The following is a 27,757-nucleotide window of genomic DNA, read 5'->3' on the forward strand; positions in this document are numbered from 1 at the left end:
TGAATGGCTCAGCTGCAGGTCCAAAGCCCTGTACAGCCAATTGCTTTAGCTTATGTATTCGGGGAGCCTGTGAATTCGTGGCAGGAGCGTCTGAGTTCTGCCCTGCTACCACTGCGGGATCCCGAGCTATCGCTGTGTGCCACGCAGGAACGACTGCAAAGTCCCGGGGAGCGGTGGATTTGTTGCGGGGTGATATGTGCCTTCAGAAATGAAGCCTGGTTTCAGTAACCAATAAACCAAGCCTCCCCAGCTACTGAAAGCTATTTGACAGCTCCGTTATATTTGGCACCACAAATTCTGGCTCGGCGATACAAGAAGGGAGGGAAGATGGAGGGGGCAGTAACGGACCCAGCGACAAACCTGGCTTCCTGCCTGTTGCTCTCTTCTCCTCTGAGCCGCCTGTGGGGGAAGGGAAAAGGTGAGCGTTTGCAGCAATAGGGTGGTACGGGCTCTGCTCTTGCGCGGGTGGCCAAAGGCAGGGAGCAGCTCTCGGCCGGCTGGAGCCGTGCTGATGAGTTACCATCTGCCGCTCTGCAGCCGCAGCCACTAGCCAGCTAATCATCATCCTGACAGCCTCAATCATGAGGGATGGATCTGGCGATGATGTGGGTGTCAGGTAATCCTACAAGGTGCAAGCAGTGATTCAGATATGCAAAAGGGGGCTGTTATTCCAACTGCAAGTCTTCTTGAAATGGCCATGACAGCAGCCAGCCGGGAAATGGAGCTGAGGACTTTTCTCACGGCCCCCCAGCAAGGAGGGGAGCGCAGTGTGATGTGGAGCAAGGCCAGAAGGAGCCGGGATGCAGCAGGCTCAAGGAACGGTTTCACCCCCTACCTGCCCCTAGGCCAGGAGGCTGGGGCTATTTGATGTATGGCCCGTGAGAGGTTAAAACTCACCGCAAACCAGTACAGAGGAGTCGTGTGAATACCACCACGGCTTTTCAAGCAACTCCAGCTAGCACCGGCAAAGCATGTTTCACCATCAAAGTATTATAGTCCTTCATCTACCCAAGCCATAGGCTTAGTTAAACCCTCTTTCAGCAGCTGGAGAAAATGAAGGGTAACTGTCCGTACCAGTAATCAGAGGAGTTTGAACCCAAAACTCCCACATTAGGGAGATAAGCCTTTCACACCTTCAGCTGGTACCTGTGTTAAGCTCATATCTTCTCTGTGGACCAGCCAACACTGGGGGCAATTACATGCCAGTGCTTGGAGGTATTATCTTAAGTGTCCTCCCAAAGCCATGGAGGGAAGCAGCCCTCCAAGCCTGTGGCCTGACCTCTTCTTCCCTAGGGAATGGCATTCACCCACTGCAAACTCACCCTCTTTAATAACACAAATCAAATAACCTGAAAACACAGTGAAGAGCATGTGAATCCACATGAGGAAATAACACCTCCAGAACCAATTTGGCTCGACTCGTTAAATTACAGCATTTCAACCGAGGAACGTACGGGAGGTGGGAGCACACCAGAATAGCTGAACTCCTGCAAGGTGGGTGAGCGCAAAGAAATCCTGCGATGCGACAGGCTTCCCACAAGTAAATTACAGGCCTAGCCGGTGGCACTGGATAAGAAAAACGGCAAAAGAAAGCACTCTGCCTCTTCATGTTGGTAATTGCTTTATGATGATGGAGTCTAATGGCCTGTGTTATGCAAGAAGACGACTAAAAGATTATAGGGATGCTCCAGAAATCTAGCACTCTTGTGACATAAGTTCAGTCCAAAACCCCCCAATCAAACTTCTCCCAGACTTTAGGACTTGAGATCCAGACCTGAATTTTGAAGCCCTGACCCAATCTGAGCCATCGCTGTGGATGCAATCCCAACATCTCCCCAGCACTCAATAGTGCCATGAGTCAACAGCCTCTTTAGTCCACAGCAAGGCCCAGCCAGGCTCTGCGAGGGGCTCCTGGGCCCAAAACAGCACATTTGCAATTTGCCAATTCCTGCTGGGAGCAGGTTTCCAGGCAGGTATTGTCCCCCACAGCCTTGCAAACAGCATGAAAGAGCAGCCATGCATGACATTAACCCTCTTACCATAGGAGTCCTGCTCAGTGGGGAGCCCGGCGTCCGCAGGACCTGCAAAACACAAACAAGTAGCAATGAGCAGAGGGGAAATTTCTACCGACACAGCCAGAGGATCGGTGGCAGGCACCCTACTGCACCCCTCCCTGCCTAGTGCTGCAGGAGCACCTCCTTCAGTCAGTTTGGGACATGAGTAAAGGTCCATCGTCCCACTCTCTGGGACCAGGCGTATGGCAGCACCGTCTGCCGCTTGCAGGGAGTCAATATGTCACAGATCCTGCAGCAATATGGGCTTGATGGGCAGAGGAGCTGAGGTTGGAGAAGCTGACCCTACTATTCTGGGAGTCTGCAAGGCTTTCTGCACCTAGCCAAGACCAGAGTAGGTGTGGAAACCAGTGAAACCTTGTCTCCACTATGTGAAGAAATATCCCACGGGTTCAGGCTACAAGTGAAAACATGCTGCTGAGGTCCTGGGAGAGCCTATCCCCAGGGGTCACCCCTTTGCTGCGCCTCCCCGTGATGAGGGTTGCAGCTCCAGAGCAAGCCTCTGCTCCCAGGTCTTCATTTTCACGCGCTGGACTCCAGCAGAAATCTTCAGCCTCAGGGAGATTTCTGCACTTAAATGAGCAGACGCTTTTGAATGCATGATGGTGGGCAGAAGGAATCGCTTTCCCATATCCTTCCTGAAAAGCCCATCACCAAAATGGAAACAAAACCTAGTGTGGCCTCCTGAGACCGCGCGCCAGACAGCTGGCTTGCTGCAGGCATGCTCCGACAGCCCATTGATCCCCTCCGTCTAGATGGTTTCGCTGGGGTTTCTTTTTCTGTAACTGCTGCCATGCCAAATTGCTCACGATAATTCACCTTCCCTGGGCACCTCCCAGACGTTCCCAGTAGAAGGGCTGGGTGTCGAGGGGGAGAGGGTTACTGCTGCAACACCCCCCAAAGAAGGAAAAGCTGTGGGCGGATAAGGAGACATAACCTACAATGGCAACGGGCCCGTGCTCTTCCTGCCGGGCCTGTTCACGGGGGGCTGGATGCTACAAATCACCATACTGTCCTGCCAGTGTTGGCCCAGGCCTCTCCCAACTTAGAGGGACTGGAGTCAAGATGGGAGGATATGAACCCAGCCCCTACCTCGGCTCTGCGTGCGAGAGTACAGCTTCGGGTCCTGAGCGGACGGCTCAGACGAGGCCAGCTCGCTAGGAGCTTGCGGCGGCTTGCTCTTGCTGACGGGCATCGGCTGCGGCAGCACCTGCTTTGGCAAGCCCTTGAAGAACCAAGCCCCAGAGCGCTTCCACACCTGGGGAAGAAGAGGCAGATGGCAATGAGGCACCCTCAGGAGGACGGCACTTTCTTCTTTCTCTCCCTGAAATGAGGTTGCAAATAGCCATCCCTATGAAAAGGTTCATCAGCTCTCTGCCTGGGCTTGGGGCCTGGTTTCTGCTCCCACTGGTGATGAGTGGAGCTTCTGCATAATCAGCCTTGGCGTGGAGTTGACTCTCTGACCTGTTCACGTTGTGGCTTCTTGCTCTGAACTCATTCTCCAATTCTTCAGCATAGCCGGCCCCCTTCCCCCACGCCTTTCCAGCCCCGACACCCAACCCACCCACATGGACCTCGCCCCACTGTGAGCTAGGATACATCGCCTCCACCAAATGCTGCCCAAGAAATAACTGGCTCCTTTTACTCCAGATGTCACCAAACTCTCCCCATAAGTCCAGCCAGACTCCTTCTTAGCTCTCCCTTTAAACAAGCATCTTGCTACACAGCACATACAATCCTCCGCTCTTGACTACAGCCTGATATGAAAGGAAATATCTCTGAATGACCAATTCAATTGTAACCCATGGTACCAAGGCAAAACAAGCATTTATGGGGCTGGCAGCTATGAACTATTCTACAGGACAGGAGGATATATTCTTTTCCACAGTTATAACAAGAAAAGAGGCTATGTTTCTTAGGGAGAGGGGGATCTAGTAGTTGTTTCCCATTAAAAAAAAAAGGCTGGCCCTATTCGTACAGGGAAGGTCCTGTCTGCTGGTAGCAATTCCCCTTCTGACTGGAGTTTGCCCACAGAATTAAGGCAGGATACGGGATAGAGTGATAAAACCTACTCCACCCTCTGCATTAAATGGCTGGGGGGGAAAGCTGGCCCTATCTCTAAGGGCCCAGCCACATATTCAAATTGAAGCTGGACAAAAACCAGCTATAAAGTTTTTGCACATTTTCAAGCACGAACCTGGTGCCTGTTTGGCTCTTTTTATAGCTGGATGGCCATTTTTATGGAGCAATAATTACTTTGCACCTGTGGCTGGTCAAAAACGATAGCACAATTAACCATTTAAGTGCATGATAATTACTTCGCACATGTGGCCAGTCTTACTTTGCAAGCGTGGCTGGTCTAAACGCCTTACACAATTAACCAGTGAATGGCGTAATATATGTAATGTATGGCAAGGGCCTCTATCTGCAGCCTGCTGGGAGGCCTGGGGCAATCTACTCAGGATGAATGTTTTAAGAGCCCAGCTCCAGCACGGCAGTACCCTGTCTTACCTTCTTGAAGGCTAATGGCAAAATATGCTTAAAGCAATGACGTTGACTTCAAGCCCCTGTTGACTCAGGACTCGCGGAGCAGCCCAGCACCAGGGAATCCCAGCCACGGGAGATAACGCATGAAGTGCCGCAGCAGCAACCCAGGAGCTACACCAGCCGGGGAAAAATCACTAACCTCCCTCTGCTCGCTGCAGATCTTGCACAGCCAAATCGAATGAGGGCGACTGTTGGTCGTCTCAATCCCACACTTGGTGCAGACGTTCTGGGAAGGAAACAGAGCACATGCCCACAGCATAGGAGGATGGTGACTCACTGCAGCAAGTCGGGCACCACCGGGGATGTCTCGTCCAGAATAGCTACCTCTTGCTGTAGCTCCGCAAAACTCGCCTGCACTCACCCCTAAAACTGCACCTAAATCGGATCTAAAAGGACCCTCCCAAGCACCAACATAAATGATCCAGGGGAAGTCGGATTTAAGCCTGGACTGCTGCCGCCATTTTTATTTGACTGAAATAAGGCATGACCATGATTGCAAAGCAGGACTGCTTGCTGAGCATTTATTCTGCTACATTGAAATGCAACGAGTCGGACTGAAGAGAGACATCGCTTTCGATTTAACTAGGGGTTCAATAATTGCACCAAACCCAGCATGTTCCAAGTGGCTTTCTGAGCTCTAGTGAATCCTCACAAAGCTTTGTGGAGGTGGGTGCATTTTATTACCCTCCCAATGCAGACGGGAACCCTGAGACCCTAAAGACAAGGCGCAGACTTTCAAAGCTGGCAAGAGGCGTTAGATGCGCTTCCTCTGCCAAAACTAGTGGGAGGTCGTGTCTAAATCCCCTAACTGCCTTTAAGAGTCTCCACCTCAAGAGTTAGCTCAAGGCAATACAGGTCAATAGAGCCTAAGTGAGTTGGTCCCACGGGGCGACCAAAGGCTGCCCCATCGGTATAACCCGACATCCCCCAATTCTGCCTAGAACGTGTCTTACCTTCTTGCAGTCTTCGCACACCACGCAAGCGGACCCCAGGAGACCCAGCTGTTCCCCGCACAGGATGCAGCGACTCACCCCGTCCCCCGCCACGCTCCTGCGCATGTCTTCCAAGCGGTTCATAAGGCGCCTGCACATAGATCGACACGACACGGGGTCACAAGAGCACTGTCATGGCACGTCAGCTCTTGGGACAACGGTGTGAGCCAGCCCAGCTCCCTGGGACACAGAGCACAGGCAGACACTGCTGCCCTCGAGTGCAGCTATTCTGTGTCTTTGGGGATGCCGTAGCAGTGAGGAACACAACAAACCCCCTTTCCTTTGCTCAGGGGCCAGGCACACAGGCCCTTCTCCTTGATCAGGTCCTCCCCAGAGGCCGTACCTCCATCCAACAAGGAATCTGTTAGGAGGGCGAAGCAATAGACACAAGTGAAAGAAGACAGGGAAATGGATGGAGTAAACCCAGAATACGGATGCATTCACAGCTTCTGCAAGGATGATCCTTGTGAGGTGACGAAGGTTTCTTCTCCATTTCACCAGCCCTGAAATACCAGGACAGCAGGGGTTTTACAGAAACAGTCTTGGACATAACATGCTTATATGTGCAAGCATCCTTATGCCCCAAGACCTTTGCCTGGCAAACGCTTGACTGAGCACTTGCATCCAGCCTTACCAAAAGGCAGCAGCACGGGGCATGAATAGCACCAACAAGTGCTACTACTGGCATAGGACAACCCCCCCGACACTCAGGGCTGCGGAAAAGGGAATCTAACACAAAAGCACAATTAGTTTTTGCACAACGTGATGGGACGTGTCAAATCTGGCGAGAACGGCAGCGTAACCTGGTGAGGCTCCATTGGCCTCCATGGAGCGAGACCAAATCTGGTCCAGTTTATAGAAAACCATCCAACAGATCGTCACTCCAAAAGATAATTACTTCTTTACTTTCTAATTAACACCTAAAGAAAATGCGTCACCTCTCACTATCTTTTCATCTGACTGTCTGGAGAAAAATACAGCTGTGGCATTGTGAACATCTGGAGAGCGCACGGGTGTTTGCAGCCCATTCATCCAATAATGCTGCTCAGAGTGATTAGCCCGGCTAGTCAGCATCGATAAACCTGGATAAGCCCCTGGATACAGGGCTACCGCGTTCCCAGATGCACCCGACTTTTTCCATCATGCAGCATGCAGTTATGCCAGATAAAAATCAAATCTAGTTGATTCCAATACCGTATGGGAGAATGAATTTCAACTTGGCATCGAAATGAAATATATTATTAACTATACATATATTAAATACCATATTAGCTATAGACTGAATTTAATATTTTAAAGCTCAAACTCAATGAATCTGAATGATACCATCAACATGAAATGAAACCCGTCTCCAACAACAGAACAAAATGTTTCAATTTCTTCCCATCAAACAAACAAGAAAAAAAGAGACGCAAAAATTCACTAACATCAGCACATTTCCACACAATAGATTCATTTCAGCGAAACTCCACTTTCTAATGGCAAGTTGTTCTGTCAAGAGCTTCTAAAAGTGTTGCAGGATGAAAACCTCGGTGTCCTTTGGGGACGAGATTTCATACATCAGTCTCTTCTCTCGTTTCCTAAGCCAAAACACAGCATTTAACTCTAGTGCAATGGTGGCGTTTTTTAAGTGAGATGCAAAAAAAAGAACAGACCCACCGGAGAACACAACTGTGCGAGCACATCTGCCAACCGCGCAGGTTAAAAGCCACGACTAGTAACTGCCAAAACAACCACAGCCGTGAAAACAGCTTGCACACTCGGCAAGGGTGAAGCAACCTGTCTGCAAAGGGAGCGGTGCTGTGCCAGGAACCGCTTCAAACCCAGTGCTTTAAAATAGCGGGAGCAAAAAAACATTATTTATCCCCTTCAAAAGGAGGAGGGGAAAAGGGGAAAGAGACGTCCGTACTGGAGAGGACGTGAGACAACCAAGCCCACGCTTGGGGGCCTGCTGGAGTGTGACCTAAATCTGACAAGGCAGCTAAAAGAGCAGACATTTAAAAAAAAAGACATGTAAAAGATATTTTCCTTCACGTCTTATGACAGATTCAAATCCAAGTCAGTTGTACGGCTGGCACCTGAGGATCCTTCAGAAGCAGTCCATCAGCCCTATGCATCCAAGGCAGGCCTGTCCCACTTCTCAGTGGCCGGGATCACGGATATGTCTGATGCAGCACACCGCACGTCCCCCCCGTTGCACCACTTGCAACTGGGATGGGAAGGGGAAGGGAAGCTGGAGGGAGCAGGAGCCGGGAGCAGCAGTGGGGAGAAGCCTGCGGGCGAGAGCCCAGGGGCTGCACTGTAACCCCTGCATGCTGCCCATGGGCCACTGGCAGGAGAGCCCCGATATTAGGCAAACTCTGGGGAGACCTTTGCCTACTATGCTTCTGGATTTCATGCCTACACCATGGGTTGCTCACCTCATGAAGCCAAGAACCCCTCGCAGGCATTTTCTGTGTGCTACAGAGAGAAATGCTAGGCCTCTATTTTATACAGATGCTGAGAAAAGGAATAGCCCTTGACTGTGCAGCTAGAGATAGACAATATGCCGCATGGACGACACCATTTTATTACAGTTCCTGAGTGGCTGATTGGACACCCACTGAGGTCAGCAGGAACCTCTCCCTTCCCTTCAGTCAGGCACAAAATGCAGGGCTGGGACCAAGTCGAATGCAGCCACGCATTCAGGTGTTAGAAACAGCTGGGCGAAACATCCCAGAGGCGCTGAAGTCAAAAGCAGAATCCCCATTCAACACTGGGGAGTCTGGATCGAGCACCCTGGGTTTTTTCTGTGCTTACAATTTTCTGGTTGGAGCTGGTGGGCCTGACACTCCCTCCTCCGCCCTTCCCATGCAAACTATTTTCTCTGCGAGGCCTTTATTTCTAAAGGAGGCTTTTATTATACCACTTGCCTTTCAGAAGCAAAATCCAGAGGACAATCCTTAATGCCCTACAGACCTCCAAAGACATCAACGGTCTACCCTGCTTCTCATTCTAGTCTGTGTAGCCACCTTCACGTGGTACTACGGGCAGGTTAATTAGCTCTGCCTCTTAGCACCGCTACTTAGCATGGCTACGTTCAGTTTTCCAATATTACTGTCATACCAACTGAATACAGCTGTGCTCCTTCTGGCGCTGCATTGTAGCCCCTTCTGGACCTAGCATGTGAGTATATTGTAGATGACCCATGCAGGACTCCTTCCGAAGTAATAAAGAGGCTAGTTGGCCTTTGGATGCAGGTCAGACATCTCAGTATGCACAACTCACACCGGTACAATTAAAACTCAGAGGAAGAAGAAGATGCTAAGGCTGTCATTAATTTCCATGGGCACCAGATCATGCCCTAACTACTCAGCTCAGATCAAAAACTATTCTGCCTGTGTTTCTGGAAACAGCAAGTTGGCTCTGCCTAAAACCTACCTCAATTAAATGAAATTTTCCATGGCAATTCCTACCCAATCAGGCAGCAGCATCCCTGTAAACTCACTTTGCAGGACACTGGAGCGCATAATGAAATTGTGGCAAGCGAATGAAAAAAACAGATAATCCAGGAATCTCAGTGTTTAACATGTGTGGTCCTAGCATTCTTTTGCCGATTATGATAAGCACCATATATCTTTGTTTAAGCGGTTAAGTTTCATCATTCTACCGCGTGGTTTATTCATGGCTATTTTATTAAATCTAGTACTTCCCGCAGGGAAAGCATGCTGTAGTTAACAACCATGCCATCCCTCCTGAAATACACACCTGCTGTTTTGTGGGGTTGAATGGAGAAGCCTTTGCTAGGAGCAAACTCTTTGGCAAGACCAGTATTTTCATAGCAAAGCCGAGTGCAAGGACATATTTTTGCATCTTCTGATGCCAAGATAGCTAGGCTCAGAAATGGGCCCACTTCCACGGAGAAAATCTGCATGCCCAAGCAAACCTTATTGTGGCAGCTTCAAAGAAACTGCAAAAGAAAGCAAAAATCCTTTCATTCCAAGTAATGTCTTTTTTGGCTGCGAACCTTCATTTCTCACGGGTGACTTCTTAACAAAGAATATAGACTATTTTGTTAATAGTGTAAAAACTATAATGCGCGTGCAGAGACACAAATGAGATGACTTTAAGAAGAGAAGCATCCATCTTATTGCAATATTGATTGTATAATAAACTTGGCTCATTCCTTATCCACAGAATATAAGGTTGCAGCAGGGTTTGTAATGCCACGAGCTCTCCCTGCACCTGTGCATGCACGGTTATTCCCCTGCCTTCCAAAGGAGGCAATTATACTCAGGCCCAGGGCCCAGCCCAAATCCTCAACCAGGCTAGCAGCACTTACAGATCCCAAGTCCAAAACGGTGCATAAATATGAACTAATCACAGCCAGATACAGAACACAGGTGGATTTGATTAATGCAGCAGGGGCTCTGCACCTTATCTCAGCCCTCAATCCCTTTGGAGTAACTGGAGATGATCAAAGAAAGACATCGCACTAGAAAACCAGATCCTGTTCTGCTTTATTGCCCCTTCACTGGGGAAAAATGATTTGCAGAGGCATGTGAGAGTCCCTAACACCTGCATTTCCAGGAAACACAGAAAATCCACTCTCACATCTCCTCCACAATCACTCCTCAAGGACTCCCCGTGAAGTCCTTTGATTAAACCATCTTGTTCCTCTTGCCTTAGCTGTCCCTGCCTCGCAGGCTGCCCACCCCCCCGCCCCACGCAACACCGCCTGCCCGAGGGACCTGTCACAACAAATCCTCCACGCCGGCACTTACCGGTCCTTGTGCTGCTTTGCCCTTATCTTCTGCCTCCGTTTACTTACACACCTCATTTTCATTGCTGCGCTTTGTGAGGCTGTTGTAAGAAAGACGTGCTATAATTAAACTGCAATAGATTGCTTTTGATTGCTTTTGACACCTGGGGAAAAGGCTTTGTTGACTGTCAAGTCATGCCCCGCTCCATTATGTCTACCAACTTTAGGCCAGAGCTACGTAAGAGTGCAAACCGGCTTAACGAGCTGCACTAATTCCACTGGAGTGGTGGGATTTTGCATGCAGATTCTCTTGCATTGGTTTAAGCCTGGGGTGACCTCTTTTTAGATTGGGTTATCTGTGCTCTGGGTTTTTGGCTATCTGCCTGGCACGGATATACTCCTGAGAGAAAGGATGGCTCGGCGATTAAGGAACTGGCTCCACCATAGACTTTCTGCATGACTGTGGGCAAGTCAGATAGCCGGAGGTAATGGCACCGCCCTGTTTCATAGGGATGCTGAGTGGACACACACAATATGGACCATGAGGCCCATACTGTTGAGGGCCCTGCAAGTACCACAGACAGATAAAAAAAGGACATATTATCCCCATGAGAAGGCTTGGACTATCATCTCTACTGAAGGATCAACCAAACTGGTCCAGAGACACTCCCATCCACACCAGTCCATGAAAGCAAAAGAGAGCGCTTTACTTAAGCATCTCCTCTGCTAAGTTGTGGCTGCACCCCATTTTCTACACCAAAACCTGATATCGGATGACAAGAAGAAATCCTGGCATAATTTCTGGACTGTTGCAGCTACAACACCACTCTTAAACTCCTGTAAGAAGAAGAGAAAAAGACCACAGGTATAAATGGGATGAGAACAAGCTGAATATGAGCCTCGTGCCATGCTAAGGCATTGACCAAAGCTGAAGCAAATTGTCCAGGTGTCTCCCGACAGGAATAAGCCCAGATTTCTGCCATAGAAACTGAAAATACGATACATTTCAAAGAAGACAGATTTGATGCAAATTGACTGGTTTCACTGCTAACAGCCAGAGAGATTTATATTGTAAAAAACTAGCTTCCTTTTTTCACACTTTCCATCTATTACATTTGAAGCCAATATCATTCAGCTAATGCTATTTAATTTCAAAATATTTCACTTTGCAAGGGATCTCTGCTACTCTATCACTCTTGCTCTGATAATGGCATTCTGTTTCTCATTCATTGCTATGAATCAGCATTCAGACTTCCTGAAGGCTTTCACTCCCTTCTCCTGGAGATGTCTTTTGTTTCTCTTTCTGATTTTTGCTGCCCATATAAATGAGCCATTCAATTAATCTCTTCCTATTAAGTACCTCTAATACTGTGGCTGGGTTTTAATTACCACGATGCACATTTCCAAAGAGCCCATCACTGTGGCATCTAAAGGGCTCATTTTATAAAGCAACAAATAAACTTTATGACTATCAACATCTGTAGTTAAACACGCCGGCATATCGGTAATCACATGCCTGCTGCATGGCCCATTGTAGGTAAGGGGTAGGAAGCATTATAGACAGGTCTGCAGGTGAATGATTATAGGAAGAGCATTAACTAGACCCTAACGAACGAGTCAGGTACTAGTCACTGGTGGAAGGAAGACACAAGCACCAGGGGCTGCTGTAGTGTTTCCTACAGTCCTAACGTTCAACCCATATAAAGTGAGATTATTATTGGAACGACTCTATAACAATCCACTGTCCTCAGATATACCCCACCCACACCCCTTCGGAGGCTGTGACAGGCTGTTTAGACGGCTGGCTCCGACTCCAGGAGTTCACCCCTGCATGCGTCGGCACGTCCAGATTATCTAGACCCAGGTGAGAGATACAGTACAAGTGCCCTCCATGACTCCGATTTATGAGATAATTTAAGGACCCCATTCTCAGCACAGCAATGACCTGCCAAGGAGGAAGACAAGGTGCTTTGGGTCAACGCGATATCTTTTATTAGACCAACTAAATAACAGAGTCAGTCCAATAATAACCTCACTTTATATGGGGTGAACGTTAGGACTGTAGGAAACACTATAGCAGTCCCTGGTGCTTGTGTCTTCTTTTGGCACAATGGGTATTTTCACAGCTGGTCTAATAAAAGAACCGTGTCTGCCCATGTCCTTAAACCAACACGGCTACAGCCAGCACTGCCAAGGACGGGGCATTTGACACCGTTTTTCTTTTATCGCCTCTACCCCGTCAGCACTGCCGTTCTGAAAAGGTTGCGGTAAAAGCTTGGGTTAATGTCTTCTAAGTTATGTGCCTACCAAGAGGCACCCACATCTCGCACAGACCAACCTTTGACACTCCCTTGAGCTGACAGCTCACAGCCCAGTCAGAAAGAGATGCCAGATAGATTTGGTTGTTCCCCAATACCACAGTGATGAGCGGGAAATAAATGCCGAGGTAGACGGCCCGCTTGCTTTGCAAAGGGAGCTTCGTGCTCACACTGAACTCGCATGCAGAAGCAGAGGTTACACACGCGTGTGCTTGTGCTCTCTGCATACTTCATGCCTCCACCTGCGGTACATGAGAGCAGCACCATAGCACCAAACCTGCAGAGGCTTTTCCTCTGGCTTTTTTTATTCAGGACAAGCCAAGCCGTATTCAACAAGGTGAATAGAGCGTAACCCTCATTAAGCGCCAACTCCCCTGCAAAACAAGGACTGACATTCAAATATGCATGCAAAAGTTTTCGGTGATTAAATATTTATTGTAGTGCCACAAAAAATGAATTTACTAAGACAAGCCTAATGGGTTTTAAACAGCATCCAGAAGTACGTCTGCGGCAGCCTGCCACATTAATGGTGGTGCTGGGGGGGGTGGAGAAAAGACCTGAATCACGAGATAAAGATCATGATTGCATGGGGTAAAACACAATTACATTTCCACCACAGCAGATTTTATGGGAATGTGGTTGTGCGGGGATTATGCAGAGATCTAAAAAAAAAAAATTAGGGGGGGGCAGGGGAATTAAAGTAATACACAAAAAGGGGCAGAATTAAGTTACTGCTGCAACCAGTATGAGCCCATGTGAATTAAAGGCTTGAAGATTAAACGTAATGTAACGTTAAGGTAAAAAAAAAAAGATTAAAATGTGATCTGAAGATAAAAATTTAATTAGAACCAGGATACAAATTTAGCGGTGATTTTTATCATGTAGGTACACATCTGCAAGTATAAAGGAAAGCTGCAGCTCTAGATCTTATTTAATTACTAAACTCTCAGACCGATTTCTCCATTAAGTTTCTTCGCTGTGAAGACGACACTAACCTGGTTCACAACGAACGGGAGCTCGTGCCAGAGGGTTAGCGCAGAGCTGCCGAGAAGGGCTCAGCTCTCGTGCTCTTGAAGGGGTGTTGGCTCGCCTCTCTCACACCCAGGTCTGCTAAATAACAGTGCGATTTTGCCAAAATATGAAGTACGTGCAAGCTGCCTTCCAAACATGAGTTGCCAGCCTCTCTTTTATAAGTGGCAAGCTCTCTAGCTGCCTCTTTCCATCACACCATTTTTTTGAACGTTGCCAAAACAGTGAAGAGGAAAGAAACAACGCTGCAGTCCCCAAAGAGCCTCTTCGCTTCTGGTCACCAAGGTTAATGACTTAATCCCCATTGGTTTCCGCCATCTGTTTCAGCAATTTGTATATGCGACTGCGGGCAACAAGCATCCGAATTAAAAAGGAGCCAGACGAAGCAACTCCTCCCTCCTGGAGGAAGATGGCTGGTGACAGAGTCGCTCTTGTGGAGACTCTGGCGACAGAGTCAAATCATTGCGTTAGTCTTGAAGGGAGCTGGAAGAAGAGGAATAGCAAGAACAACGACAAGGGGCAAACTCAGAGTGGAAATAGGCCGCAAGCTTTTACACGCAGGTAATTAGCTATGGGAACTCTTTATCAATGGCTGTAGGGGATTCTCCATCAAAACCAATTTTTTAAGCCGTTTAAATTTTTTTTTCAAAAAAAACCAACAAAAAAACAAAGACTCTCCAGTTGTAAGAGAAGAGGAATTCATTCAGAGAGGTCCCGTGGCCTGGGCTTCAGACTAGACCTCTCTTCTTGGCTTTATAGTCTACCGACCTAGGAAGCATCTGGTCAGTACTGAACAAGATGGCTCAATGGGGGAAACGCAGAATGGCGTGTGGAGGAGACAGCCCTAACGCTGCCTCAGTAGGCCTATTGTCTTGGTAGCCCCCTCAAACTCTAGAGCTGCTGTCCCAATCCAATGATGTCCTGGAGCACTGGGAAGGAAGGGATGGAAACCATCATAGAAATCAAAGTGAAGTAGGGTTGGGAGGGACCTCCACAGGTCATCCAGTCCAACCTCCTTCCTAAGGGGAAATGGGTGCACCCACACGCCAGAGTAGCACCAAGGCTTGCTGCTAAAAGACAGCATTATAGAGCTGATGAGCTTGCAAAACAAGGGCTCAACCTGGAGGCACTCTGGTTCAGGACCACGAGCGAGGCAACGAAAAACACTGTACATCTCTAGGCCAAGGCAAATATATACTGTCCACTGAGGGAGAAAGGCTGTGACCCACCTCAGGAGTAAAAACGGGGTTACAGCTATTGTAGGCAAGGTTTGATTTTCTTCCACAGTACTCAGTATATTCTACATTGCTTGTCTGCCTAGACTGCTAGCTGGTGCAGGTACCATGCATCCTAAGGCATGTGCAGCACCATGCACGAGGCCAGCTCCACACAAATAACAAATCCTAAGGAAAGTAATTAATAAGCCTAGCTCTTTCCTGCCACTCCATGCTTGTCTGACCCACTGCACCACCTCACAATGGACCGTTTGGTTTGCAAAACTCCCATCCCTTTCCTAAGAGCTGGGTCTGATATTTAGCCTAATCTGCAACAGTTGTAAAACCTTTCATAAATTCAAGTCCTTGGATAGAGCTCCAGGGATACCACTGTTTAAGATCATGTTTCAACTCCTATTATCCTTCCAATTTCTTTGCTTCCTCAGACATTGACAAAAGAAATTCCCTCTCCTACAAGTCTAATAAGCATCCAGATCACATATTCCCAAATCCTTCATCCAATCTGGTGCTAAAAATAGTCTGTGGCTGAGATGAGTTTGAGCTGGATTCAATGTGAGGTTTTAGTCAACAACCTTTCTCTTGATACACAACGGTGATATGGGTCTGCGCTCCAAGCAGCCTCACAAATAAATGATCCACAAGAAGTTAGGTGTGAATGCGAGGAAGGGAAATGAAGAAAGAATGGGACGTGGCAGGGAAGTGAGAGAGAGAGAGAGATGGTTTCTAACCCCAAAAAGAGTTAGGACCCTCCGTGTTTATTAAATTACAGCCCAGCAATAATCTCCATTATTGCTCTACAAAGCAATGGTGCTTTGAGGAGAAATGGTGCTTCGAGGAGGGCTTTAGCTTCCTCAGCCACAACCGGCACATCACGACGAGACACATGCTGGGGTGGGACGGGCTCCACCTTTCCCCTAAAGGTAAGCATGTGTTCTCTTCTAGGTTGGCGGTCCTCCTCCGGTGGGCTTTAAACTAGACTCGTCAGGGGAAGGGGAAGATGAGGGCGGAGGAAACATCAGACTGCCAGACCAAACAGCGCCCACAACTACAGCCCAGCCCAGACCAACGAGCGAAGCGAATAAACAAGTAAGAGAGAGGGGCCAGGGTAACGCTGGGACGAGGGGGTCAGTACACACACCCACAGGAGGCCTCAAACGCCTCTACACACACGCTCATAGTATGGGTAACAAGCAGGAGGAACTCACCCTCCTGCTGGCTGACACCAGCCCGGACATAGTGGGGAGTACGGAAACGTGGTGGGACGCAACGCATGATTGGGGGGTGAATGTCAAGGGCTATAGGCTGTACAGGAGGGACAGGATAGGAAGGAGAAGTGGGGGCGTGGCACTCTATATTAAGGAGGAATACCCATCCTCGTCAATTAGCAAGGAGCCAGGGGAGGGGCACTCTGAAGTGCTTTGGGTTAGAGTACAAGGCAGTCGAGGGGAAAGGGACTCAACGGTGGGGGTCTACTACAGACCTCCCAACCAGGGAGAAGAGCTTGACCAGGAATTCTTGGGTCAGCTCACAGAGGCAGTGAAGGCTAAGGATGTGGTCATCATGGGGGACCTGAACTTCCCGGACATCTGCTGGGAAGAGCAGTCAGCCAGGTCTGACCGCTCACGTCGGTTCTTGGCCAGAGTGCAGGACCTCCATCTAACCCAGGAGGTGCACAGCCCCACCAGGAGAGACGCCTTGTTGGACCTGGTGCTGGCCACGGGTGATGACCTGGTGAGGGGGCTGCGGGTGCTCGACCACCTGGGCGACAGCGATCGTCATCTGCTGGGATTCACCATCCAGTGCAAGGTGGCAAAGGCATGCAGTAAGGCAGCGGCCCTAGATTTTAGGAGGGCAGACTTCAACAAGATAAGGAGGGTAGTTGGAGAAGCGCTGAGGTCCTGGAGGGGAGGGGAGGGGAGAGCCAGGTGTCCAAGGTGAGTGGTTGCTCCTTAAGGAGACGATCCTCCAAGCCCAAAGGAAGGTAATCCCAACCAGGATCAAAGGGAGCAGGAGAGCACACAAGCCTCTGTGGCTCACCAAAAGCACCCGGGAATGTCTCCTTGCTAAGAAGGAGGCTTACACCCAATGGAAAGAAGGGGTCATCACCAGGGAGGACTATTCTGTAGTTGCTCGGGGATGTAGGGGGGCAGTCAGGAAGGCCAAGGCAGAGATGGAACTGGGGCTAGCTTCCCAGATTAAGGACAACAAGAAGTCCTTTTTTAAATACATAGGGGGTGAAAAAGAAGGTCCCGGGTAATGTGGGGCCCTTGCAGGATGCGTTGGGAAACTTGGTCATCACACCAGACAGCAAAGCTAACATGTTTAACGATTTCTTTGCCTCCGTCTTCCTAAGTAGGGACCAGAACAGCCACCTCCCTGCTGGGCCCCCCTCGGGCCCCGGGGGAGGCACACCTGGGCCACGGGTTAGCGAGGATTTAGTTAGGGAGCTTCTGGAGGGACTGGACATTTTCAAGTCAGCCGGCCCGGATGATCTCCACCCTAGAGTACTAAAGGAACTGGCCGAGGTCATTGCCAGTCCCCTGGCACGGCTTTATGAGCACTCGTGGTGCTCTGGTGAGGTACCGGAGGACTGGAAGAGGGCCAACGTGGTCCCTATCTTCAAAAAAGGCAGGAAGGAGGACCCGGGAAACTATAGGCCAGTTAGTCTCACCTCGATCCTAGGCAAGCTGTTCGAGAAAATTATGCTGGCACGCATCCAGGAGGGGCCAGCAGGGGACTGCATGCTTAGGGGCAACCAACACGGGTTCATCAGTGGCAGGTCCTGTCAGACCAACCTGGTGGCCTTTTACGATCAGATCACCAGATCATTAGACGCAGGGGGAGCAGTGGACATCGTCTTCCTGGACTTCCGGAAGGCTTTTGACACTGTCTCTCGCCCCGTTCTCATTAAGAAACTGGGGGCTGTGGTGTAGACACCCACACAGTCAAATGGGTCGCCAACTGGCTGGAGGGCCGCACCCAGAGGGTGGTAGTGGATGGGTCATGTTCGACCCGGAGGGACGTGGGCAGTGGGGTCCCCCGGGCTCGGTCCTCGGGCCCGCACTGTTCAACACCTTCATCAGTGACTTGGACGAGGGGGTAAAAAGCACTTGTTCAAATTTGCTGATGACACTAAGATGTGGGGGGACGTGGGCACACTGGAAGGGTGCAACAGGCTACAATCAGACCTGGACAGGTTACAGGGGTGGGTGGATAAGAACAGGATGGGATTCAACACCGACAAGTGCAAGGTGCTGCACCTGGGGAGGAAGAACCAGCACCATACCTACAGGCTGGGGAGCTCCCTTCTTATCAGCACGGAGGCAGAAAAGGATCTTGGGGTCATCATTGACTCCAAGATGAACATGGGCCGGCAGTGTGGGGACGCGGTCAGGAAGGCCAACTGCACCTTGTCATGCATCCACAGATGCATCTCGAGCAGGTCCGGGGAGGTGACCCTCCCCCTCTGTGCGGCACTGGTCAGGCCGCAGCTGGAGTACTGTGTCCAGTTCTGGGCGCCGCACTTCAGGAGGGATGGGGACAGCATGGAGAGGGTCCGGAGGAGGGCACTCGCATGGTCAGGGGGCAGCAGGGCAGGCCCTATGAGGAGAGGCGACGGGACCTGAACCTGTTCAGCCTCCACAAGAGAAGGCTGAGGGGGATCTAGTGGCCTGTTACAAACTAGTCGGGGGGGACCAGCAGGCACTGGGGGAGTCCCTGTTCCCCCGAGCACCCCCAGGAGTGACCAGGAATAACAGTCACAAGCTGGCAGAGGGCAAGTTTAGGTTAGATATCAGGAGGCGACTTCACGGTCAGGGCGGCTAGGGTCTGGGACCAGCTTCCAAGAGAAGTGGTGCAGGCTCCTACCCTGGGGGTGTTTAAGACAAGGCTAGACAATCACCTTGCTGGGGTCGTTTGACCCCAGTACTCTTTCCTGCCATGGCAGGGGGTCGGACTTGATGATCTGCTCGGGTCCCTTCCGACCCTAGAAACTATGAAACTATGAAGCATTGACTTGGATGCTTTCCCCTTTGATCAGTAGTAGGGGCTGTCCCTTTGTAACATATTGAAGGGCACTGGTCTTCAGAAACCCTTTTTTTTTTTTGTGCTTTATTTAAACCCTCAGCTATATTTAATGAACTGGCTAATGAGACAGGTATTTCCTTTGACGGCTAGAAAATCAACTTCTGAACTACTGGCTTAGCTGGAGCAAGGAGCTCCTCTTTAGAGAACACAAGGGTGTCCCAAGAGACTTCTCCCAAAATCAGGGTAGATCATGAAGGGAATCACAACTTGCTGTCCTTTTTGGTAGCCCCCCTATAAAGTGAGATTATTGTTGGAGCGACTCTATAACAATACAGTACAGTACTGTACAATTTTGAGGCTAGAAGGGGCCACTATGAAGATTATCCAACTTGGATTCCCATAGAGCACAAGCCTGAGCAGACTGACCCAGCTGGGCCAGTACAGATGGGACAAAAAATAAAGGCTCAGATCTAAGGTTGAGCAGGGGGATGACGGTGGAGAGCAGTCAACACCAAGTCCCCAGTCCTGCAAAAGGAGCCACATGCGGCAGAGGTCTGCCTTCAGGATACAAGCTTAGATCTGAACCTAAAAATCACACCATGCATCCTCCTTCCTGCAAGCCACAAGGAATATAGGTTAGTGATGGTTAAAGACCTGGAGAATAAGACAGAGACTGCTGAACAAGTCAGAGACCTCTGAGGAGGGATTCAGGGACCGTTATAAAAATGTATTCCAACCAGCTTTCCAAGGCCTGACATTTTGGTACACACTAACAACCTTTGGTCATTGTTCTTCCCTGAGATGATGCTGGCCCATAGCAAACAAGCATCAAGCCAGTATTAAAAGTCATTGCAAAGGACAGGGACTGCCCGGCACACAAGCTGATCCTTGGGGAGATGGAAATCCGCACTAGCCAAGTTTCTACTGCCTCACATCTACAGACCACATAATCAGAGAAGTCAGGCTTGGAAGACACCTCCAGAGGTCCCGTCGAGTCCAACCCCTGCCTAAGACAGGATCATCCCTATCCAAACCATCCCACACAAATCCAGCGTCTAAACTCTTTGTGGGTCTACCGTCAACCCTGACACAAGACAAGACATCACACCCAACCCTGCTGTGGGTAAAGCAGGGGGATCATGGCAGCCTGCGTCCTGCTCCTATAAAAGGTTGTTAATACACCCTCAAAAGATCCCAGGTCGAGGGCCGCACACCCCGGTACAGAGGAAGGTGCAGTCCACCCCAACCTTGCTTTGCAAGCCAATAAAAGAAAAAGATTGGCAAACTTCCCTCTGCACATACAAGGAGGCCAGTCAGCTGCAACTAACATTTTAGCAGCCTGCGCAACTATTCCTTTGTGATGACGCCGTCCTCTGGCTTCCTTTTATGAATGAGGATCAGCAACTCGCGTTACCTTGGCTGACTAAACAAAATTAAGGGTTTCTACACCGGCCGAGTTTGCTGAAGTAAAAGGAATATGGGACAACTAAAGCAGGATCGTTGTCACTGAAGCTGAACCTAAAATACAGCATACTGAAGACTCATTCATTGCATCGGTAATGGACAGAGCTAGGTGAATGCTGCCAAAAAATTTAAAGTTTGTCAGCTTTCTTTAGGAACTAGCACCTCAGATTTGCTTGGCTATGCACAATCACTGGGATTTGCTCTGGGCTCAGCTGTTAGAGTACTTGTGGGCAGCGAGAGTGCTGCAAAATTTAGCATGAATAAGATGTTTCCACTGGAAGTTTTCAGGCAGCCATCTTGGAAGGGCTCTGTAGCTCGGAAAATCATCCAGTCCAGGGCAAAAAATACCATCAGTGTTGATAGTTAAGCAGCCTGAATAGCAAGTACTCTGAGCAAAGTCCCACTGAATAACTGGTGAGCAACCGCTGAGCCAAAACATGGCTGGATTAGCTGTTTACCAAATAATACCACATGAATGAGTTGGCCAAAAAATACAGTCGCTTCACAGAATATGCATGGAGAGGCCGAATTCATCAAATATAGTCGTTAACGACAAAGAGTTTCCTTGGCTTGAGTACTGAATGATCATGAACCTAGAAGGCACATTCAATATTTAAGCGTGTGTACTTGCCAGCGAGCAGGCACAATAGTCCATCAATTCAATGCAACGATGCCTTCATTAGAGCTTCAGCGCTTTTATGTGCCGCAACGACTATTTCATGTGCAGAGAGGCCTGTTTCTGTATACGAAAGACCCGCTTCCCAGGCTTCCTGCCGAGCAGGTAACATTGCACATGTTTCGCTGAGCAAATGTTGATTCAAAGCCTCTAGGATACCAGCTAGTTGGAGACCTACCGAAACCAAAGGGAGTTTGCCACGATTAGAGAGAGGGGAGACACAGCACAGGCGGGGTGGGGAAATGATCCGATAACCTCCCCGCAGAGCTCGTGACAACTGAACATCAGCAACGTGGACAGTGATGGTGAAAAGTCCAGCTCAGCTTATGAAGACCGCCCTTCACACCAAAGGCCAGCCATAAGCTTTGCCGTGCTTCCCAAAACCAGCCTTTCTAGCAACACCATTGCGGTGGCAGAGATCTTCTAGCTCAATACCAGAAAATCCAGCTGGCAAACAAGGCAGGGAGGGGGATGGAGGGGTAAATATTAAAGAGGGCAATTCTTCTTTTGTGGGGCTGTGGGGTCACCAGGAGCTTGGAGATCAGGGACCCGGAAAATCAGGGTCTCTCTTGTATATGCAAAATGTCATGCAGTAAGGTGAGAGAGAAAGGAGGAGACGCTTCTTTGCTTGGAGATAAATTTCTGGAAGGTCTGACGTGGGCTGAGCCCGGTGGAAAAACACACCGTCACTCCTAGATACTGGACCATAAGCTTTTGCTGTGTATTTTCCCTTTAATCGAGCTCTCACCCCGTCTCCTGCCCCGCACTCACCCAGGCGTTCTGCAGAAATTTCCAGGGAAGGGACAGAAAAATCCAGCAGTCCCAGCAAACAGATCTGGGTTTCGTTTCTAAACTGCTTTGAACCCCCCATGCTGCAGCGAGCTAACGGTGCAGGGCTTCTCAGATGAGCCGGCCTTTTATCCTCCAATTAGGACACGGCCAAGAGAAAAAAGCCTAACCACCTACAAGGGACTCTTGTATCCACAGCTTTGCACTCTTCAGAGCAAGCCGGTCTGACAGATGGCTGCCCCTACACCGCTCCGCCAGGTCTTTGAGTGTACTTTCTTCTTCCGCATGAGAAACTTGGCATTTTTCATGCTTTCTCGAGTTCGGCACTTCAGGATTCCTCCCATCCTTTCTTCCCTCTCCCCATATACACACATCCACCCGTGCCCACGCACACGCGGATGCCTCTCTGTCTTCAGTAGAGTTGGGAGATCGACTGACATCTTTACAACTTCCCTGCAATTCAAATTAGCAGCCCCAAGTTTAACAGGAGCTTGCTCCCAGCTGAGTCACGCGCAGCCCTGGCTACGGTGTCCGTGCACACGATTGCTCCATCACTCATTTCTTTTCAATTTCCATGATCTGCTTTTCCATTTTAGGGAGACAGAACTGCTTTGCCTTTTTTTTTTTTAATGAATCAGCTGCCCTTTAGGGAAACGTACCTGTTTACTAAGCAACTTGCCTAGTGCACAACCGGGGGAGAGTTTTTACATTCTCCAAGACAATTGATAATGCTGATTCCAGCTATGCCTGACTCCCACCCCACAGGAGGGGGAAAAAAGCCCAGTAGCTGCCTGAAATAAAATTACCTGCTGCACTGGAAGCAGCAAGACAGGCTGCTAGACAAATAGGCTGAGAGCAATCCCCTCTGGAAAGCTGTCACTGGTGGAGCAGGATGATACCAAATAATTATTATTTTGATGTTCCCGGGCACCTTCTACGAGGCAAGCAACAAACACCCAGACTGAAAGCAAATGAGGTTGCTCTTTGCACTGCTTGGCTACAAATTAGAGTGACCTGCTCTCTGTGCACGCTCGGAGACGAGACGAGACGAGACGGTCTTGCTCTCTAGCGCTAGGATCAGGCATTCGGACAGATCATTCAATCCCCGCTTCTGCCACAATTTCTTGTCTCCGCTGGGAACCCCTTCCTGCTCCATAAACCCCATCCTGCTCCATAATCATAACCCTGTGCTGGATACACCTGCCCCAGGTACATGAACAGTTGTCTTCCCATCTAATAAAGGGCAATGGTGCGCACGCGCACACACACACACGTGCTAGATACGGCCCCAGAGCTCGGGCTGAGTCTGTCTCCCTCCTCGCAGTGCAATGCACGCACAGGCTTCACCCCAGCAGCTCCCAAACTTTTGTGAACAACAAACCACTCAAATTGTCTCATGGACCCCCACACTTCTTCATCCTCCGAAAGGGGGAGAAGGGGCTGGTTTGACTGTGGGCCACTTAACCATGGTTTCATGGGCTGCTCTTTGGGGACCTGGTGGTACCCTATGGCTGGAAGTCCAAACCAGACAAATCCAAATCAAAATTAGGCACAAATTTGTAGATTTGGCATCCCTTAAAGTCTTCAGAATGAGACAGGACAAACTGCGGCTCAGTCAGACACAAGTTATTGGGCTCAATACAAGGGTAACGGGTTGAAACGGTCTTCTCTGTGTTACATGGAGAGTTAACCCGGGTGGCATAACATTCCCTTTTTGGGGGGCCTTAAAAGCTACGAATCTATGCATCTTCTAAGTTTTCCACCAAAACAGGCTGTGCTTTTTTGACACCAGGTTAAGGCAACACAGGGCAATACTGCCTACTGGCTCATGGAAAAGATGGCCTTTTTTTAACAGAAGTGAATAAATAGTGGTAGCAGTAGAGCGCTCGTTGGCATTAATGAGGGTATGCTGGGGGAGCACGGCAGCCAATGTCAGAGCCTATTTAGGTCTCTGCGCACCGAAGACAACACCCCGGCAGAAGACTGCGGTCCGAAAATGTTGAAGTTGCCCCGGAGCGCCAAAGGCCGGGGAGGAACGAGGCACAGAGTGCAAGAGGCTGAAACTGGGGTTAATGCCAGGGTGAGCAAGAGACCGTTTCCTAATTTAGTGGGTTTCTCCTGGCCAGCAACACCAGTTTTAAAAGATCCCCTGCAGCCTTATTTCAGTCTCTCTCCTCGCAGAAAGACTGCAGTGCAGTAGCTGCTGGCTGGAAAATTAGTCAAGCGAATGCTCTCCATCTCCCTCCCTCCCTCCCGTCAGACTGGGCTAGCGAGCAGACGTGAGGATGAATGAATCGCGGGGGTCCGTTTGCAATGCAGCGGATGAAGCGCTACGAGCCCCCTTCTTCCCCCGCAATGCCAAGACGTGAGCACGGGGACGTCACCACCAGTGGTTTCCATGGGCTGGCCAGGGTGCCAGAGCCCAGGCGACGAGGTCCGGTTTGATTTCACTATGCACCCTAGCTCTAAAATCTTTTTAGTCAGTGGGATGGGTCTAAAGACGGGTGGGATGGATCTAAAGACCTGTCCATGGAGGAGATATCCTGCCCTTTCCCCACGGGGAGGACACGCCACAGGACAGACAGTGGTCCTGGGCATGGAGCAGGGTGAGGAGACTCCCTGCAGGTATGTCCACTCCTCCCAGCCCCTCATCTGCATCGCCACACAGGAGGGGCCAAGGGGGCCTGCTGCTGGCATTGCTGTCGGCCCTCCATTGCCCAGGGAAAGGGGGCAGAGGTGGGGAGTAGGACTGCCAACTCCTTCAGAGCTCCCTGACACCAACCTTAGAGAAGACCGAATCCCACAGACCAGACCCAGGGGCTACACTCAGCATTCAGCAGTGCTGGGGTAAAGGCGGTCCCTCCAGCATCAGCAGAGGAGCGATTCGGGGCACGCAGGACCTGGCCCCCTCAGCCCGCTCGGTGGCGTGGGATGTTAGCTGCTAGCCAGTCTCCAAACTAGAGAGAGGATTGCAAGTCGGCTGACGGTGCCAAGCTAATGGGGCCGGGGCTTCCCACTCAGGGAGCAAAGGGTCGTGCTTCTCAACCCAGAGGTCTGAGGTTGCAAGCCTGAGGCTAACAACCCAGCCTGGGATGTCGCTGCTGCCACAAATGGAGGTCGAGACCTCCATGTAAATAGACTGGAGGCAGGTAGGAACCGAAGGGCTTGGCCACCGGCTGGCGGAGCCCCACGGGCACCTGACGGGGGAAGTCTCTTTGCAGACTGACGGCGACTCTGTCTGACCACGATGCTGTGGGAGCCCGCCCGGCGCACATGGGTCAGAACAGCCCAGAAGGGTTTGCCAGCGCTTGGGGCTCTAGCAGGAGGTTGGGGCTGAGCACCGTTGCACCTCCCACTGCGCCCACTAGAAGCACGGCACAGGATGGGATGTGGCGATCCTTCAGAGACTGACCCGGCCTCTCTCCACATCCCTTCCTGTTCTGCAGGCAAGCGCAGGCTCCGGCTTCCCACAACTCAAGGGACTCCTTATTTTGTTTCCTTATTTAATAAGGAGAATTCCCAGCCCGGCACCTAGGTGTCCCTCCCAGCAGCTAAAAATACAAGCCGTGCGCCAGCAGGCTATTACAGCACACAAAAAAAAGCACGGCACATGCAGCCACTCAGCAAAAACGGCCTTACAGCACGTTTCTTTCCCCTCTCACGTTTCCAAAGGGCCTGACTCCCTGCACTCACCCCTTCTCCCTTTTGCCTTCCTTATTTGCACTGTCCGGTCTCTTGTGAGGTGTTAATAAAGCAGCTTGCACAGCTGGGGCTCCCCTCTCAAGGGAGACCCTCATGCAGGCTGCAGCACCAGCCAGCAAATAAGGGTGAAAATGGACTTTGCAGCTAAAATGATTTGGGCCTTTTCGTTTCGGCACAAGAAGTCCAAGGTCTGCCGGAGCCTAGGTGATTAAGGCACCCTAGTTTGTGTAATTGGATTCTAGAACGTGGGCCGTCCCAGAGGAAATCAGTCTTCTTGTGATGAAGCTTTGCATACCCACTTGAGACGCACCTAATAAAGCTGCCTGTGGCAGCAAAGCAACCGCTCTCCTGCGCTGACGCCCACCAAGCTGGAAAAACCTTTTTGCATAAAAACACTCCTGTTTTCCTGGTTCAGCTCTGCTTCAGCCAACTCCTGTTCCCACCCAGAGCTGAGCTGAGATTCCTGAACCCTCTCCCTAATTCTCAGCTCTGCTTTACCCGGTCAGCAAGGAAACCCAACAAAACCCAGACACTGGCTTGCAACAGCATCTTGGATGGAGGCTTCGCAGCATGATTCCCGAGGTCGGTTCCTTACCCGATGCGCTCCTGCTCCATTTCCTCCATCTTCTCTGCTCGAGCTATCACTCGGTTGATGATCTCCTTCTCTTCATCCGTCAGCTCCTCCTGTGTCCGCGGTCGCTCCGGCTGGTTCCCGCGTACGGACCACCCAGCAGGGACTCTGCAATGCATGGGAAGGTGGTGAGACGGGGGCAGTCAGGGGGAAGGGTCCCAGAGCTGGTTGGGTTATACTGATGCTGGGCCCAAAAGAAAAAAAAACCCAAAAATATCCCTTGAAGCAACCACAACAGCACTCAGACAGTGGGCAAGCAGGGACTGGTGTCATCATATCCCTGCTTACCTCTTCTCCCTCCTTTTATAGGCTTTACCCACGTGCTGAGTTGCCATGCCTGGGAAGAGCTTTCTATCGCAATCAGTCAAGCGCCACCCCCTGCCATGATGCCAATAAGTCACTCCTGCCTGCATGGGGTAGGCAGGTAGGAAGCAAAGACTCCCATCCTCCTGCCCAGCTCTATTCATTACCTCACCCTCCCACTCTCTCCCACCTCATCTGTCTGTCTGGGACACCTGTCGAGCCCTGTCTGACATTCAAAGTGTGATCTCTTGGGAGCGGGGAGCCTGGCGGCTTGTCCCTGCGCTCCTTAGAGCACTGGGGTCCTAGGTCTCCACCGGTATCCCAACATCTCCCGTAATATAAAAAACCACTAATATGCAATGCACAGACCCTATATTCTTCAAGGCAGGGCCGGGCTCTGTTCCCATAAAGGTGTCTGTGTATCTAATACAATGGCTCCTCAGTTAAGTCTACTAGGTGAGATGGTAGCATCGTTCATAGTAATAACACAGCCCAGCATGGTTTACCCAAAACGTTTTGTGGGCATCGTGATTGCTGGGCTGGACTGGGGTTCCCAGAAGGGTGGACTTCCGTGCTAGAGGCCAGGGCATCAATGAGGATAAAAAAGGAATTGCACTTTGAAGCAGTCCCTACTTGGCTTAGATAGGGGAGATCCTAGGAGACTAAGTGACCTTTGGAGGTCCCTTCCAACCTGACTTCTCCGTGGTTCGACGTCGTATGAGGAGCACAGCTGCACTGACCCTTTGGAAGTTGACACATTCAAGGGTTTCAGATACTCGTGCCGTTTTGGGCATAACATTTGTTCTCTGTAAGGAGGTCCGATGCTTGAGCACTGGGAATTTCCGGGGTAGTCGATGGATGCTGCGGATAATTCACGCCGCTGACAGTCAGGGCAACAGTTCATTGGAAGATGGCCTGCCATCTTGTTGTTCATAGTGCTCATGTATTAAATTCAGCAGGTTGCTTATTGAACCACACAGAGGCCACTTATGGGAATGCTGCAATGAAAGACCCTGCAGTTCGTGTGATAAAGCCACCTTCAGGACTGAGTAATCAGCCAGACTAATGACAACTGGACTTCCAGATTCTTCCAGCTAAGGTTTCTCCACACCTAACGTTTCTATTTCATCTTCAGACACGCAATGCTTCACACCCCTGCTTTGACAGACCTTTCAGAAGCATCTCACCATTTTTTCTGCTTCAAATTAAAGCCCATCTAAGCGATCATCGGG

The 27,757-nt window shown here is 50.1% G+C and overlaps 1 protein-coding gene across 6 annotated transcripts in view; it reads right to left on the reverse strand.

Moving 5' to 3' along the window:
* Nucleotides 1-27,757, reverse strand: part of RPH3A (rabphilin 3A) — a 149,057-nt gene that overhangs the window by 28,700 nt on the left and 92,600 nt on the right. For all 6 annotated transcript variants that reach the window (XM_090062628.1, XM_090062630.1, XM_090062625.1 and 3 more), the window contains 6 exons: nt 26,187-26,330; nt 5,573-5,702; nt 4,759-4,845; nt 3,165-3,330; nt 2,040-2,081; nt 361-399 (listed from right to left, as the gene is read on the reverse strand). In XM_090062628.1, the coding sequence (XP_089918754.1) occupies nt 361-399; nt 2,040-2,081; nt 3,165-3,330; nt 4,759-4,845; nt 5,573-5,702; nt 26,187-26,330 (608 nt within the window). The remainder of the gene's footprint in view (nt 1-360; nt 400-2,039; nt 2,082-3,164; nt 3,331-4,758; nt 4,846-5,572; nt 5,703-26,186; nt 26,331-27,757) is intronic.

The sequence above is a fragment of the Crocodylus siamensis genome, chromosome 9, assembly GCF_052110815.1.
Source record: "Crocodylus siamensis isolate JL-2025a chromosome 9, ASM5211081v1, whole genome shotgun sequence".
Lineage (NCBI taxonomy): Eukaryota > Metazoa > Chordata > Crocodylia > Crocodylidae > Crocodylus > Crocodylus siamensis.